Here is a 16320-nt window from a genome sequence, read left to right as displayed (position 1 = left end):
GTAAGGAATCCAGCTTTTCATTCAAAGTCAAAGCACATACGAGTCCAGTATCACTTCGTTCGTGAAAAAGTGGAATAGGGCACTGTGGATATAAAAAAATTCATACTAAAGACAACCTAGCAGATTTTTTGACGAAGGCAGTTAACACTGATAAATTTATTTGGTGTCAATCCTCTAGTGGCCTGATAAAAGTATAAGCAGCATGGAAAGGCAAGGAAGAAAGAACGGTGTGAAGATCTGACTGATCCTCAATCAAATCTTCAAGTGGGAGATTGTTGATATTTAGGGATTTATATCTCTCCCACATTGTTAAGTTATTAATTTTTGAGGAGTATTTCTCCCACATTGCTAAGTTACCAATGTTGAAGTACCTTCCAAGCCTATATAATAGAGGCCTCACCTTGTTATTCAATTATCCCAAAAATAAGAGAAAAATATTAGAGAGTTAAGCAATTATTATTCTCCTATTATAAAGAGAGAATTTTAATGTTTTCTCCTTTATAAATAGAGAGTTTGTAACTCCTATTATTTTCTTATAGTAAAATTCTTCTATCCTTGCCTGTGGTTTTTTATCCTAATTTGTTTAGGGGTTTTCCACGTAAATCTGTGTGTTCTATTGTGTATTTTGTCTTACTTTATCTTTATTTTCTCAAATTATTAGCTGTGATTTTGCTCTATCAGGTTCATATTTTTCTACACTTTTCTTCTATAGTAATAATAAGTTGGATTAAAATCTATTAACGAATTTATTTTATTTGAAAAAAAATGAAAGATAATGTAAAATAAACATAAAGAAAATATTTTGATGTTGTTGTCTCTTAATGCACCAAGAAGAGATATTGAATTGGTGTGTGGAAGGTTAATGACAAATTAAAAATTTATATAAAAAAAATAAGAAAAGAGAAAAAGAATAAACACAAAGATTTATAGTGGGTTGGGTATTAACCAACCCTACATCCACTTTCCAACTTATAATTGGATTTCTCACCTTTTGTGGATGCACTTAAACTTTTTCCTAGGAATTTTTTCAAGCTCACCACCCGAACTTAGTGTTTAGTCTCACACTAAACTTTAAAGGAGTTTTTCTTACTTGATTAACTTTCAAACCCTTACCCAAGTGTTTAAAGCTAACGCCTAAACCTCTACAAGTGTTTTATGGCTCGCACTGAAACCTACACAAAGAGAATTTAATATAGAAAGATGATAAATTACTTTGCAATAATTTGGGCATTTAGAAAATTGAACAACCATTGTCTAAGTTTTTAAGTGATGTATTTATACACATACCAACATCTTAAAAACGTTACAAATAGCCCATACTTCATTAAATGCAAAGTAAAAATGATTTGGCAAAAGTAACTTTTTGCCAGATAAGCGCCCTCACGCTTTCTGAATATAGCCGTTGGAGCTCCAACAGCTCTTGACACATGGCTTTACTTTATCGGCTAACGGCATAACGAGCATTGATTTAGCATTAAATGTGAATGCCACCCACGCACTGGAGAAGTGCCCTTGCAGTTCCTTAAAGCGCACCTAGTAATGCGATCGTGCTTGAGGTCACGTTACTCTCTGCCATACTCTGTCTTTTTCTTCAATGGGAGGCGCTCTCGCACTCCAGAAATACCCTCGCGCTTCACAGGAAGAAGATTCTTTGATTGCCAGGTGTCAGTGTCTGACTGGAAGGCTTCCAAGTGACTTTGAGAAAAGCGCCCGGGCACTTTTGCAATTTTAGCAAAGCTATTTGATTTTCTTTAAGACCTTGTGTTCAATGCTTATGCCACTCCAACACTATATAAAAGACACTCAAAATGTGAAATTAATATACCTCAATTTGATTGTCAAGATTAAAATCAAGGGTTTCTAAAGTCATGAAAGAACTTAGGCTAATATATGTTATGGAATATCTTGACAAACTAATGTAGAGTTCATTGAAAAATTTTATCCATTTTGGTAGAATTTCCTTTAGCTATAACCAATCTTATATAAATTTGAATATGCATAATTCTAAATTAACTTTCATTTCATTCAAAGCACGTAAAATTTAAATTTATAAAATATTCTATAAATTTTATTAATTTCAACCAAACACAATGTAATTGAATTTTTTTTCTTTATGATGAATGTCAAAGAATGACTACCCTTGTTGTGTAGTCTACAACCCGTTAGCCCTCCATGAATCAAAAAGTGATATATAGAATGGCATGCATCACCTTGATAGATTGAATATAATGTTTTATTTTATAAACATGTATTTTCTAATTATGAAATAAATAATCTACTGATTGAATATTCATCTTATTAACACACTATAAAATAAAAATAAAAGACCATGATAAATCTTTTTTTTTATTAATAATAATTTATAATAAAATCTTTTTATTATCATACACATGGGATCAAATAAAATTTATAATTAAGATGAGGTTATTATAATTTAAGAAGGTTTGAGCATTAATTTTGTTTTTGACTTAATAGTGAATTTTGTCAGTGCAATTATAACAATCAAGGATAAAATATATTCATATTTTATTATATTATATAAATAAGACTGAATAGATAAAATAATATATAATAAGACAAATCATAGAATAGTATTTATTTTTAAAAATATATATACAAATATTATTAATATATAAAATATATTTTTTAAGATTGAATTTAAAAAATTATAATTTATTATAATATATAGATTATTCTTATTTACAATTGGCCTAAATTGAAACTAAAATCTTTTATAACTATGTAGATGCTATTTTTATATAAAATATCACTATAAATTTTTTAAACATATATATATATATATATATATGATCTTCAATAATTAGATAATAGATAAGAAACTTTCATTTACAATAATTTTAAATAAACATAACATATATTTATTATTTAAAACTTTTGGAACAACAAAGGCATTCAAGCCCTGTGGCTTTCTTTCCAACAGTCTTTATATGTGAAAATGGAAAAACAAAATAAAAGTATACTCACTGTCGCCGGTGACTGGCCTCAGAATTTTCACAGGGTGCAGGGCTCATTTCAGAAAGAATGGTATACCTTTCCTCACACTTTCATTACATGACAAATTTTCTCATTCTATCATATGTTGTCTTTGAACTGATTTCAACATCTAACCAGTAATAAATCTATTGCAAGTATAAACCAGATTTCTTTCTTAGTAATTCTCTTTTAGAATGCCTTAGCTATTTTCAATATCTCTCGCCAGACTATTAAATGTATTTCAAAGTGTTTTAATATTCGGACAACGATAAAAAAAATATCATATATTTTAAGTTGCAGTTATCCTGATTGTGTTGCTTATTCGACCATTGAACGTAATACACTCGTAACCGTAAAATATATCCAATTTTTATAATTAATTAGTAATCACGGGTAAATAACTATTAACAATTAATAAGAATTTCATTCAAAAAATATGTAATTTATATGATTAAAAATATAAAATTGCTTATATGATTTAACTATAATTATTCGGTGAATTTTAATTCCGATACTTTTCTTTCTGAATAATAAATATCCCTTTGAATTTCAATAATTAACTTATTGTGTTTTAATAACCTCTTCAAGTGTAATACTCTAACTCAAAATCTTCCCATGATTCAATATTTGTTTGTAGAAAACTCAAACATCAAAAAGCAGAATTCATCAATTTGCGTCGGCAAATGAGACTAATAGCCTCCCATGAAGACGATTTCAAATTGGATTAGTATGGGCGGACTCGATCTTTAAGAAGAGTATGCATGGGAAAAGGTCTAAAACTACAGCTAACCCTAACTCTATTTCCATTATTTGCTTACAATAGCCATATATCATCCATATATGAGCTCTTTCCTAGAACTTTCCACGTGCATTATGAATCATTCATTCATTAGTTAATTGGCTAAAACCCATTATTTTAATTGTTCGTATTGAGGAATTCTTCCATAAATCATTCATTCTTTTTATCTTTATTAAGGACTATTAGATTCTTAATTAAAGTAAAATTAAAAATATAATAGCTCAATAAAATAAAATAAAATCTAAAAGATTTTATGGATCTAAACATATATTTTGCCTAATTAATTCCAGGGGAAAAGGGCAATTTTCATTGAAATAGTGGGGGTGGGAGGTCTATGTTTTTTATGTTAAAGTTTTGCACATAAATGATTTATCATAAACCATTGTTTAACAATTGCTAATTTCCTTTTGTTGGGGAGTATATATTAGACAAATATATTTAACAATAATTAACAATTTAAATTTTTAAAACTTGCATGGATCATATATTTCAAATTATGGCTGGCTATTCTTTTTAATATAGTATATGCTCTTAATTAAATTTAGACAGTCCAAATTTCCTTGACCAGCCGCCCCCTAACAACTCGTTGGTTCCCTTGGCATGGCAGCACATGTGATGAACAAGAAAATTCCATTTAGCAACCTAATATTAGGCTTAATTGGCTAGAAAATCGAATGCTTCAAAGATTGCACTGATGTGATTAAGGTAATCCTTCTGATTCTACCCTGCAAATTCTTCCCCTTAGCTCTGTTACTTTACCAATGAAAATTACACTAGAAAGTCAGCAAAAGTTTAAAGTAATTGAAATTGTAAAGAATCTCTATAAGAAAACAATATAAATCTGAAGGGAAGCAAGAAATGAGAGAAAAAAATGAATATTTATTTTTATAACAGTCTTACAATATAAAGTGAAATACTAAATGGGATAATTAAATATTTCTTTACATATTCTCCTAAATTACAGTTATATTATATTTAATTGAAATCCACTAAAAAATCATTTTAATCGCAAATCACTTTCTATGTTTGGGCATGTTATATAATAACTATAAAATATATTTTAAATAAAATAAATATTATGTTGTGAATTTTAATGGAGAAAGAAAAAGAGGAGGGGAAGAGAAAATCTATATAGAGAAGACATAAAAGAAAAATGACTAAAAAAATAAATAAATAGTAAAATAGAAAGTGTATTTTGATGTTAGAAAATAAATCGGCTTAAAATGCAAAATTTATTTAGAAAGTCTATTTATTTTTTTAAAATTTATTTTAGTTATAATAAATTTTATAAATTTAATTAAATATTAATTTTCATTATAACTAATCACATAAACTTTAGGTTTGTAAATGAATTATAATGAAATTTGTTTCAAACATATTGTTAATAGCATACTGTTTCAAAGTTAGCATTTTAGTTCTTGAAGTTTATTTAAGCAAAAATTGTACAGGTAAAGAGGTAAACGTGCGCCCCATGATCCCAAATAAAATGAAATTTGTCACCGAAGGTGAATTTTAGTGTAGCAAGTTGTGTTTGGATATTGTGATATCAATTGAAGGGCACCTTAAAGTATTGCAAGAAACAATTATTGATACAGGTGGGAAGTTTCATATTGATGCAGTGGTCACCAAAATTTGATAGAAGGAAAAGGGGGGGGGGAAAAAGAAAAAACCATGCAAGTATTCTTGTCGACCTTTCCATTGTCCTCACAAGATCGACAAAATTTGATAGATGGCGTGATTTTTTAGCAGAGTGTTGTATATATGCGATGTTTGCATGTTGAAACAGACGATGTTATATGATACTAGCAATGGCTAGGAAGACCGACAATGATTTAAGCACTCTGTGCTTCCAAGAAGGCATTGAAGTCCTCCCTAGCCTTGCGCAGACGAGGAGTAATGCAAGAAGCTGGGGAAGAAGGGTGGGATGAGGCAGACGAGGTGGAGAACCGAACATGGCGCGAAGATTCATGAGACTTTCTTGCTGTTGCTCTTGTTGAACCATTTTTGAGAACTCCTTTCCGATCCTTGTCGAAGACGAATGCAGCAGCAACTGGAGAAGTTGCATCATTCGCACTAGTCCGGATTAATTCCAGTGGCAAATCAAAGTAATGATTCGTGGAGTCTCCATCTTCATGGTCATTCATGAAAGCCGATGAAGCCCACGAACCACATTCAAATTTTTCCAGTGAAACTGTCCTGGAGATTACGTTTCCCACGTCTGGATGTACTTGTATTTCCTTCTTTGATTTCACTGGTTTTCCTTTGCCAAATCCTGGAAGGTACATGCAAAGGGCACCACATTTGAACTCCTCATCCTTAGGTTCTATTTTCTTACCTGCAGCCATGTAGTGTTCATCCTTAGAGTCGGTTATTTTGAGGCTTTCTTGTTGCATGGTCTCGTGTTTGATGGTATTTGGCTTGCTAAACCAAAGATCAAGTCCGTTAGCTGGTGTTGATGATCTTCCTTCTGCACAAGATCTGATTCTTCTCAAGTTAGTACCTTCTTCAAGAGTGAGATTGGAGTCGTTTGCTGAAGAATGTCGACAAGCGAGACGCTCAATTTGACGAGGAGATGCTTGGCTTTCATTCTTCCATTTCTTCTTCAACAGGGAGAAGCTGAATCCAGGAGACGACGGGGCTGAGCTAGGGAGACTGCAGCTTATAAGTGGAGGTTCTGAGGGTGGTAAAGGTGGTGATCCATCCGAAGGATTTACAACAGGCGGCAACATTAAATTGAAGCTAGCCTCTCTCCTTGATGATTCTCTCAATGATATCGGATCCACTGAAATCTGCTTTTCTTTTCCGGTTGGCGATTCAGATTCTTCAATAGCCTTGAACTTTAACTCATGGAAGTGCTGAGCAGTTGTAAAGATTTCTAGCTCATTGTAGATTTTAACCATTTCCTGGGTGCCGCTTATAGTTGGACGCACAATATCTGAAGCTGGGAGAACCATGGTATCTTAACCGTATACAGATTCTGAGGATGTAACTGAGGGGTTGGAGTATTTATAGGAGGCATGACAAAGTCAGAATGTGGGAAGCATGTCCTTAGTGTCATCAGGTAGTGATCTGCATGTTTAGGTACTTGCCCAATATAATAATCTATACATACAAGTCTTTACTGCAATTCACACAAGAGTTAGAATTTTCATATTTTATTCTTATGAGAGCCGATTTTCAGGCCAAACGTGATACCCCAAACATGACTCAGAAATAAGTATGTTCACAAGGAGAAGGGGTGATTGGTTGGTTATGTGCTTTCATCAACACAAAATTCTACATTATAGAATACAAGAGCAAGCTCAAGCTCAAGCCAATAAGCAATGAAAAAGTGTCAAAGCATGTCATTGCTCAATACTAAGCTCTTTGCAGCATAGTATGGCAAAGAGAAACCTTCATCTTGGCTCAAGCAAACATCAAAATATCCAAATGGATCAGCACACAATTTTTAATTTTTTTTTTCTAATAAATCATTTTGGTTCTACACATGGTATTCACATTTTACATATGTATATAATAATGTAATTTAAACATTCTACTGAAGAGAATTATAAAATAGGATTAGTACCACAGAAATACCAATGATGACCGGGAAAGCCGTGACCAAGTAAAGTGCTCCATAACCCTGCATGAAATTTAGCTTTTGTTATTACTTCGAAGATTGATAATGAAGACTATATTTGATAAGATATAGGGGTATATGTTGCCCTAAACTATGCAGTCTTCAACCAGTATTAGTTTCCACTAGGTACAATTTATGAAGTATGTATGATCTGAATGGTACCCTAAATGAACTAATAGTGAACAGAAAAAAGAATTTGTATGTATTCATATTATCTTGGTAAATCGGAAATTTCAACAAAGAAATTACCGTGACAATGAAACTCTTCCTTTCTATCTTACCTTTTATAATGAACTTCAGCAATACTGAATCAGATAAAATCTATAAATGATATATGAAATCATGACCATCTTAGCAGTGAACTCAACTCTAGGGCAGCCAGTTCTATCCGTTCCAAATGCTTTACAAGTTGATTTGTAACAGCTATTTCTAACCATGAGAACAGCAACATGAACAAGCAAACTTGGATAAGTGGCAGAGCTGTTGCAGCTATGAAATAACATCAGAATACCCAGGTACTCTGAAGGAAACATGTTAAAATAATCAAAGAAGAGAACAAACCACAGCTGGAGGCACTTCTGTCTCATCGCTGCTGTCAACATCTTCAATTTCTGCGGCCGAATCCCAATCAATTTTAAGTCTCTTAGCAGCTTCTCGAGGATCTATACCAGTGTCAGTTGCTTTTGCATATAGGGATTTTTTTGGCGCTGTCTTTGTTGCTTCAACCTACTCAATAAATACATTTGTTTAAGCAAGATTATGTTCATGATAAATCATTTTCTGACCAGCATGTTATAAGATCTTTTTTCCATTGCTTTCAGAAAAGGTTTAGCCTAAGCTTTGGGTCAAATTGGATCATTATGATAAGTTTGGGTATAGTTGGATATTACGAAAGAAATATTAACCAAATCATACTATGAAAAGTCTGAGAACTGAAAGAAAAAATAAAGAAGAAAAGAAAAACAAGAAGAAGAATTAAGATAGGATAGGGAAATGAAATAATTTGGAAAATGCTCATATTTTTCATTAATGTGGGAGATAGCCGTATAAACAGGACTTGAAAAGCCATGCTTGCAAGAAAATTCTACCAAAGAGATGAGTGAATATGTTTAATTCTGGACAGTACACATGGCTTTAGTTTGCCATTCCAAATACAGAACCAAGGAAAAAAGAAAGTCCACTCTTAAATAGTAATAGCTGTAATTTCAGAATCCAGAACATCAGAAAAGAAATGAAAGTTAAATGCTCCTCGCATAGTAGAATCATTTCATTCCTTCTTCTTAAACAATATTGTGTCAGTCATAGGAGGTAGCACACAATGAACTAGCAAAAACACTAAATAACAATACAAAAGCTAGCTAAATCAACAACCCATATCATTCTCTCATTTCCCTTGGCAAAAACCATATTCTCCACGGGAATGATTACTAGTCAAATCCCTTCTCAAAATTTTCTAGGTGGAAGAGATACAGAAAAAATTGCACACATTTTCTTCACAAGAGATGCAGATTGCTCTTTGCATTCTCTTTATTGTGCCTTCTGTGCATATAACTTCAGATTTTTGCCCAATCTCATGAATATTTTTGTTTTACTGCTATACTTATAGCCCTTTATCAATAAATGCTATGGAAAATGAATTTCTACCCACTAATAATCCAGATGAAATAGAGATAAATTTCGTCAACCTTGAGTGTCATTTATCTGTCAAGCGAAAGTTAGAAGTGAGGAGCAAATTCTAGAATCGTCAAACCTGGGTCAGCAAAAGTGACTAGCAAGATATATATATTAGAATCACCAAACTATGTCACTAATGAAAAGAGAATTCACATTAGCTAAAGTTCATTCTGTCTCAAAAGATGCATGAAATCTGAAACAGTTTGACATTACTGCAAAACTGCTACAAGCCTTATTGTCATTATTAAGGTCCAATTTATAAGTCATCCTACTAATTAATAACAGATATCATAAAAGGAAACAGAATAAATAAAAAATTTTGAAGATAAACAATTTTTTTTTTCCAAAAGTTAATAAAATAAGCCAACACGCATCAATCAAAATCACAGCATTCTGACCTCCCTAACCCAGATGATTAAGTCAAAAGTTACCTCTAAATTAGGCCAATTCATCATTTCCTCTGCTAGAATTTGGAGTGCAACACGATTTTTCGGCACTTTACCTTCATTCACCTAGTACAGAAAGAATAAAAGTATAATAAATTAAATGAAATAATTATTTAAATTTACGCATATTAAGGATACAACATCTTCCCTTTCTATGGTATGATTAAAAGGATTCAAATGCCAACATTAATAGGTTTCAATGAATTTGAAAGTCCAAATATTCAACTGAGAAAGCATCAATACTTTGACTTCTAAAATAAGGGTTGTCCATAGATATACAGCCCTCGTCATATGCTACTGTATAAGTTGGATATCAAGAAACAAGCGAGATCTTGAAAGATGCAACTATGACTCGGCATTACTAGATCACAAAAATCGAAGGTGTTCAATGCCAATTTAGATTACAATTTTCTCAATTTCTTTGCAGGGGGAGGAAAAGGAGTTTAATTCTTTGAGAATTGAGAATATCTATGCCCAGCCATTTGCAGCATGCTTGCCTTCTAATTAACATCAATAGATGTTATATCACCTCCTATTTCCAACTTCTTATGTTTTTCCTCTTTGTAATTCTGAGCTTTCTTCATGATACTAGATCAAGGAAACCAAACCTTTGTCTTACTGAGTGTGCTGAGTGCTCTAGAAGCATGCACACTTCAGAGGGATCAACAGATTTCAAGGTTCTTTTTGGAAGAGCCAGACTAGATAATAGTCATTTGCAATAATCCTTATTGCTGAAGAAATAATATGGTTTTAACTGATACTCAGAACTAAGGCCAATAAAACCTAGAGCTGACTCAACTCAGAGGATCTGCCTTGTAAACCTTTGTGTTAGGGGACGGTTGTAGTGGAGCAATGCTCACCTTATGTCCAACAAAGCACTTGTAAAACATAGTATTTTTGGAGGGGTTCACATGAGTTAAAAAGAAAAGCAAATTTCCCAACTAAATGAAAGCACATCAACTTTAGGAGTGAAAGTTGATTTCACCCTTTTCAAATACCAAATGACATTATTCTCTAAAATGGCAATGCATCAAAAAAGCCAGAACTTAATATTGTCTAATCAACAAAAGTTATTCTTAGCATAAGCAGGAAGTAATATTAATGTTGATGCCAATATTGCTACATATAGCACACTTCAATTGAGATTTAGGTCCTTTTTAACTTTAGAGCGAACTGAATGAGAAGCGGGCATGTCGAGTTTAAAATTCAGAATAAGGACAGCCATATAAAACTTGTAGCGGGTTCAGTAAGCATATTCTGGTGCATAGTCTAGTTCACTTCCATAAAAGTGTTTACATGACATAGTAGTTTGGATGCCTTTGCCTTTGCATATTCAGGTTCATATTCTAGTTCACTCTAACACACCAGCTTTCATGCTGCAAGTTAACATACCACCCTTTTCAAATGCTAAGAGATACAGCTAATCACTACAGCCAGAACTCAATTTCCTCCAAGCAATAAAAAGTGTTCTTAGTTTATGGATGAATTAAATATAAACCTCAATGTTGTCAGAGCTAGTGCAATTCAATTCAAATATGGGTTCGTCAACATTTTCAATTCTATGGTGAATTAAAAGAGAGTTGACATAATGATGGATAAGTTACAGAAAGAGGAACTCACCTGCTCCAAAGCTTCAGCCAAGTCCTCTCTAGTGGGGGCATCAAGATCTTCAATGCCAAGTAGCCTCCTTCTCTCAACTTCTCTTGGGTCCTCGATCATTATTGTCAACTTAACCTAAAATTTTATTTGAAAAGCAAACAAAAATTAAGAAATTGGACCAGCACGTGTACACAAAACACATAATCATTTTAGTCGAGGAATTGACATCAAAGTAGCCAACTATACATAGAAAATGAAAGGAAAATCAAACTCGAGTTCAAGACTCTGAAGAACAATTTAGGAATATGTAAAAGAAACAAAAGAAGCAAGATTACCTCATTAAACAGCATGTCTCTGTTTCTCTTAAGAAGATCCAACACCTAACAAAAACAAGAAGCAGCAGCTCAATGACCAAAAGTAACTGAAAAACAAGAGGCGTGAATATATATAGACAACAAATGGGACATAAAAAAATTATACCTTTTTGATTTCTTGAATGTATTGAAGGTCTTGAGGAGAGGGAGGTGGTGCTTCTTCTTCATCATCTTCTTCATCCTCTTCCTCCTCATTTTCTTCATCTTGGACACGCATTTCAAGGTCTTCTTTACCAACCAATAAGCCATTCTTCCTGTTTCTCCAGCTCACATTACTTGTATTTTGGTGTAAGCAAAAGCTGGCCAATCTTATTCTTGAACAAGATTGAAACTGTTGTTGATGGTTGTGGTACAAGAAGAGAAAATGGGTATGTAAAGAGGATGAAGACGAAGAAGAAACAGATAATGGAGAAGCCACTGGCAGCTGGTAAATTTGCAAAGCCATTGTCGTTACTGTAACCTTATCTAATCTAATCTTTTCTATTTCTTTCTGTTTCAATTAAATAAACTGCAAGACTTGGAATAACAAGTGATTATTATCTTTAGCATTTCTCTTAGTTCAAAACTCTCCACATATGTGATCGACTTGCAGAGAACTCACTCTCACAATCTGCTTGAAGAGGTGAAGATGTCTGTTAGTTAGAAGCTGTTTCCATTTCGTGGTCACCATAGCAGATCAGCTTTCCCTTTTTCATTCTTTCAGTCTCAGCTATCAGGCCCAACCCAACCCATTTCTTTTGTCAGAACAGAGCCCAACTCGGTATTCATAAATTCTACTTTGAAACAAACAATTCCTGAGAGGGGCTCCTTCACTAATGTCAGTTTTAGTGAATGATTTAAAACTATACGATCAAAATAGTATTTAGCAGAGCTAATTACTTAGTAATTCTTTTAGTTTAATTTTATAAATGAGATGATGCTGTTTTTTTTCTTTAATTACTTAAGTTAATGATGCAACTAAAATTTTTTATACCAATATAAATTGAAGCAAATATGGTATTTTTAATACATTCAACCTAAATATTTTTATAACAATTATTATTACTAAATTAATATGATAGTTAACTAAGAAAAAAATTGAAACTAATAAAGATATGATGATAAAAAAATCAATCATTAAATAAAAAGATAAGATTCATATAAAGTAAAATAGATTAAACTAAATACTTAAAGAAAATTAGTCTGACATATTTAATACAATGATCATTATAATTAAATAGAAAAATATAAAAATCAGACTAAAAGTAAAGACTCCATCTAGATACAAAATTTCTTTAATGTAGGAAAATTATTTTCACTTTTTGAAAACCTTCTTTAGATCTTGAAAAAATAATGAAAACTAAAACTAAAAAGTTTGGGAAAGATGAACTGTAAAGAAAATTGCAGAGAAAAGAATGGTGGACATGTGCAGATGAAAGATGTAGTAGAGAGAAGATAGGGGAGACCTCTCCTTTAAATATAAAACTCTAAGAGTTTTCTCCTAACAACTCTTAATTCCTAACTTAAGTAAATAACTAATAATAGTCCATAATTACAAAAAGACTAATTAATCCCCTTTTAGGCCATATAATTTTTGGCTAGGACTGTGCTTAGGTAGTCTATACGTCTTAATCTTGGATCTTGACACAAACATATCCAATTAAGCTCATTTTTTAGTATTTTTTTCATATTTCCCTTTCTTGGCTAATATTATCTGAAATAGACAATGAAATTTAAGTGAGATATAAATACTTATTTTCATCATATTACATATAGAAAATATATCAATAAGACTCTAACATACCCTAAATAACTATATATAATTTGGACATATCATTTGTTTATTAATATATAGAGAATCCTACAATAAATAGCTATTCAATGATCAATATATAGAAATACCTTAAATTTTCCACTAGGATCAATTCAGTTATGGATGAATTACTTTCTATAAGTTTATCTAATTCGAAATCTACGCTCATCTTATTTATTAATATCGTGAACTTCTTTTTGAATTTCTATCTTCTTTTGTATATCTTCTAATTCTCTCTTGGCAATCTTCTTCTTATTAGTCTCTTTCGAATATATCTCTCTTTGCCATTCAGCTTTAATAGAGGATCTTTGATCTTAAACTATTTGTTTGGTGAACTCAAGACCTTATGAACCAGCAGACTTTAATATGATGGCCAGGCACTTAGTATTGGAGGTTGAGGTCTCAAGTTCGAGATCCCTCTACTTTGACCCACATGGCGGTTTGAATCCTACATGGAAAATAATAAAAGAAAAAACTTACTCAGCATCTTTTATGCTTCATCATAAATAAATAAAGTTCAAGGATTATCTAAAAACATATGATACTGGAGTTTCTAGTCTATTAAAATTCCATTGCAGTCCCTAAATACTGGAATTTCCAATTGCAATTATCCAAAAGCTCCAAAGATAGAATGAACAAAGTGGAGGGCGTGCCTATATGGTGAAGAGAGGTTGCAACAGAAGTAACAAAGAGAAGGAGCAATAAGAAAACACAAAGGTGGATTTAAAGAAAACAATTGTAAAAAGGGGCGCCAGTTGAAGAAGGGAATGTTTGGTAGTTCACTATTTCTCCCTCTCCCAACTTCTTCTTCCCCATTTTAATTAATTAAATTTTAGGGTTCTTGTTCTTCATGCTCATTGACACTTTAAATTTTTTTTACTTACAGTTCATTCCTCCTGCTTTGTTTCAACAATGTGACAAATTTTGAATATGAATGCTGAGATGTTTATTGATCAATGATGTGTAATTGTATTGTTTCTGTATTCTAAATTACAAGATGAGTATGAATTCTGTTATATACAACATGTGTGTAACGGTCCTATTGCTAATTTCCAACGTTAACTTCCTGTTAGGAAGAGGTAGAAGCAGCCTTTTCCCTTAGGGTAGAAGTGTTGCTCCTTCTTTCCTAGCTAGGCCTGTGATGATCCAGAAGTCTAAGGCCAATGCCCATCAGTCAAAGACCGTCAGTCCTTATATGTGGTCTTTACCTGATGAGCTTTGCCATTGTGGTATGATCTGGTTCTTCAACATTCCCCCTCAAGGTGGGTGCGAATAAATTGATAGAACCCATCTTGCTTAGAAGTCTTTGGTGGCTTGCTTTGTCTAGGGCCTTGGTAAAGATGTCTGCCAGTTGTTCGTGGCTTCTGACAAACGGGGTTGTGATTTCTCCTGATTGGACTTTTTCTCTTATGAAGTGGCAGTCAACTTCAATATGTTTAGTCCTTTCGTGAAAGACTGGGTTCGATGCTATGTGTCTGGCTGCTTGGTTGTCACAGTACATCTCCATTGGGTCCTTGCACTTTATTCCCATATCGGTGAGCACTTGCTTAATCCAAACGAGCTCGCTAGCTGTTGATGCCATGGCTCAGACTACCTTCAAAGACTAGATCTTCATTACATCGATTGCTTTTGCTTTTCCATGTTACCATATTTCCTCCTACAAAAATGCAAAACCCAGAGGTTGATTTTCTGTTGTAACTGCCCGCCCAATCTGCATCGGAGAAACCAGCAACGATGTTAGCATTATTATTATTTTTCATCAAAATACCTTGGCCTGGAGTACCCTTGAGATATCTTATGATTCTATCGACCGCATCCAGGTGGGCAGTACGGGGAGCATGCATAAATTGGCTAATCATGCTTACGGCATAGCTAATATCAAGCCTGGTGACAGTTAGATAGATCAATTTTCCTACCAACCGCTGGTAGTGACTTATGTCACTTAAAGGGTTGCCATCCTCTAGATTGAGACGGCTTTTCGTTTCCATTGGAGTATCTACAGGCTTGGCTCCAATTTTTCCTGTTTCTTGCAGAAGATCGAGGACATACTTTCTTTGAGATAGAAATAGTCCTTTATGAGATTTGGCTATTTCTATTCCGAGAAAGTAGGTTAGTTGACCGAGATCCTTGATACCAAACTCTTTCTTTAGAGCTAGTTTTACTTCCTCAATCTCCTTATTGCTATTTCCTGTAATAATAATATCATCCACATATACTAAAATAATTATGGTGTAGGTGTGAGTGTGTTTAACAAACATAGAAGAGTCGGAGGTACACTTGCTGAAATTAATTTTTAAGAGAAACTGACTAAGCTTGGCATACCATGCTCTCGGTGATTGTTTCAGCCCGTAGATTGCCTTTTTTAATTTACATACTAGGGAAGGCTCAGAGGTTAATGTGTGGCCTGGTGGAAGTTTCATGTATACCTCTTCGGCTAGGGACCCTTGAAGAAAAGCATTCTTGACATCCATCTGAAATAAGCTCCACCCTGAGTTAGTAGCAACAGATAATAAAATACGGACTGTGCTCATTTTAGCTACTGGGGCAAAGGTCTCTTGGTAATCTACACCATAAATTTGGGTAAAACCCTTTGCTACTAGCCTGGCTTTGTACCTTTCAATGGTACCATCATGCTTGTATTTGATCTTATATACCCATTTACAGCCAACTGGTTTTTTATTTGGTGGTAGGGTAACAAGATCCCAAGTTTCATTTTTCTCAAGAGCCTGGAGCTCTTCTTTCATAGCCTTACACCAATTAGGATCGGTGTTGGCATCATAGAAAGATGTAGGTTCAGTGTGTGATGTGAGAGTATTTAAATAGGTCCTGTATGAGGATGAAACAGAGTTATAACTAATAAAGTGATGAATAGGGTACGATACTGAATTGGACACATAGTCCTTTAGCCGAGCAGGAGGTCTGGTTGGTCTAGTAGATCTTCGCAGGGCGAGTTCTTCTGTTGGTGACTCATTCCGTAGGGCAAGTTCTTCTGTAGGTAACTCAAGATCTCCCCCTGAAGA

At 33.3% G+C, this 16320-nt stretch overlaps 1 protein-coding gene across 5 annotated transcripts; it reads right to left on the bottom strand.

The window, feature by feature from the left end:
• Nucleotides 1–5471: 5471 nt before the first annotated feature.
• Nucleotides 5472–12178, bottom strand: LOC8258886 (ycf3-interacting protein 1, chloroplastic). 5 transcript variants are annotated; one of them, XR_001536316.3, is made up of 7 exons: nucleotides 11615–12178; nucleotides 11470–11514; nucleotides 11156–11269; nucleotides 9521–9601; nucleotides 7977–8141; nucleotides 7697–7844; nucleotides 7224–7418 (listed from the first exon to the last, which is right to left on the bottom strand). XR_001536316.3 is itself a non-coding variant. In XM_015728273.3 (6 exons), exons 1-6 carry the CDS (start codon nucleotides 11951–11953, stop codon nucleotides 7329–7331), a joined length of 834 nt encoding a protein of 277 aa, XP_015583759.1. In that variant the 5' UTR covers nucleotides 11954–12178; the 3' UTR covers nucleotides 7224–7328. The 5 variants fall into 5 exon arrangements, 3 of the variants coding, with proteins under 3 accessions (XP_048229314.1, XP_002533993.2, XP_015583759.1); XR_003080889.2 differs by having other exon boundaries at nucleotides 7784–7844; XM_015728273.3 differs by lacking the exon at nucleotides 7697–7844.
• Nucleotides 12179–16320: the final 4142 nt, after the last annotated feature.

Source organism: Ricinus communis, chromosome 4 (genome assembly GCF_019578655.1).
Source record: "Ricinus communis isolate WT05 ecotype wild-type chromosome 4, ASM1957865v1, whole genome shotgun sequence".
Lineage (NCBI taxonomy): Eukaryota > Viridiplantae > Streptophyta > Magnoliopsida > Malpighiales > Euphorbiaceae > Ricinus > Ricinus communis.
This window is presented reverse-complemented; position numbering and strand designations above follow the sequence as displayed.

What these genes read in the sequence shown, in the direction of transcription:
- LOC8258886 (XM_048373357.1), bottom strand. Translation starts at nt 6,747, where the DNA reads ATGGTTCTCCCAGCTTCAGATATTGTGCGTCCAACTATAAGCGGCACC.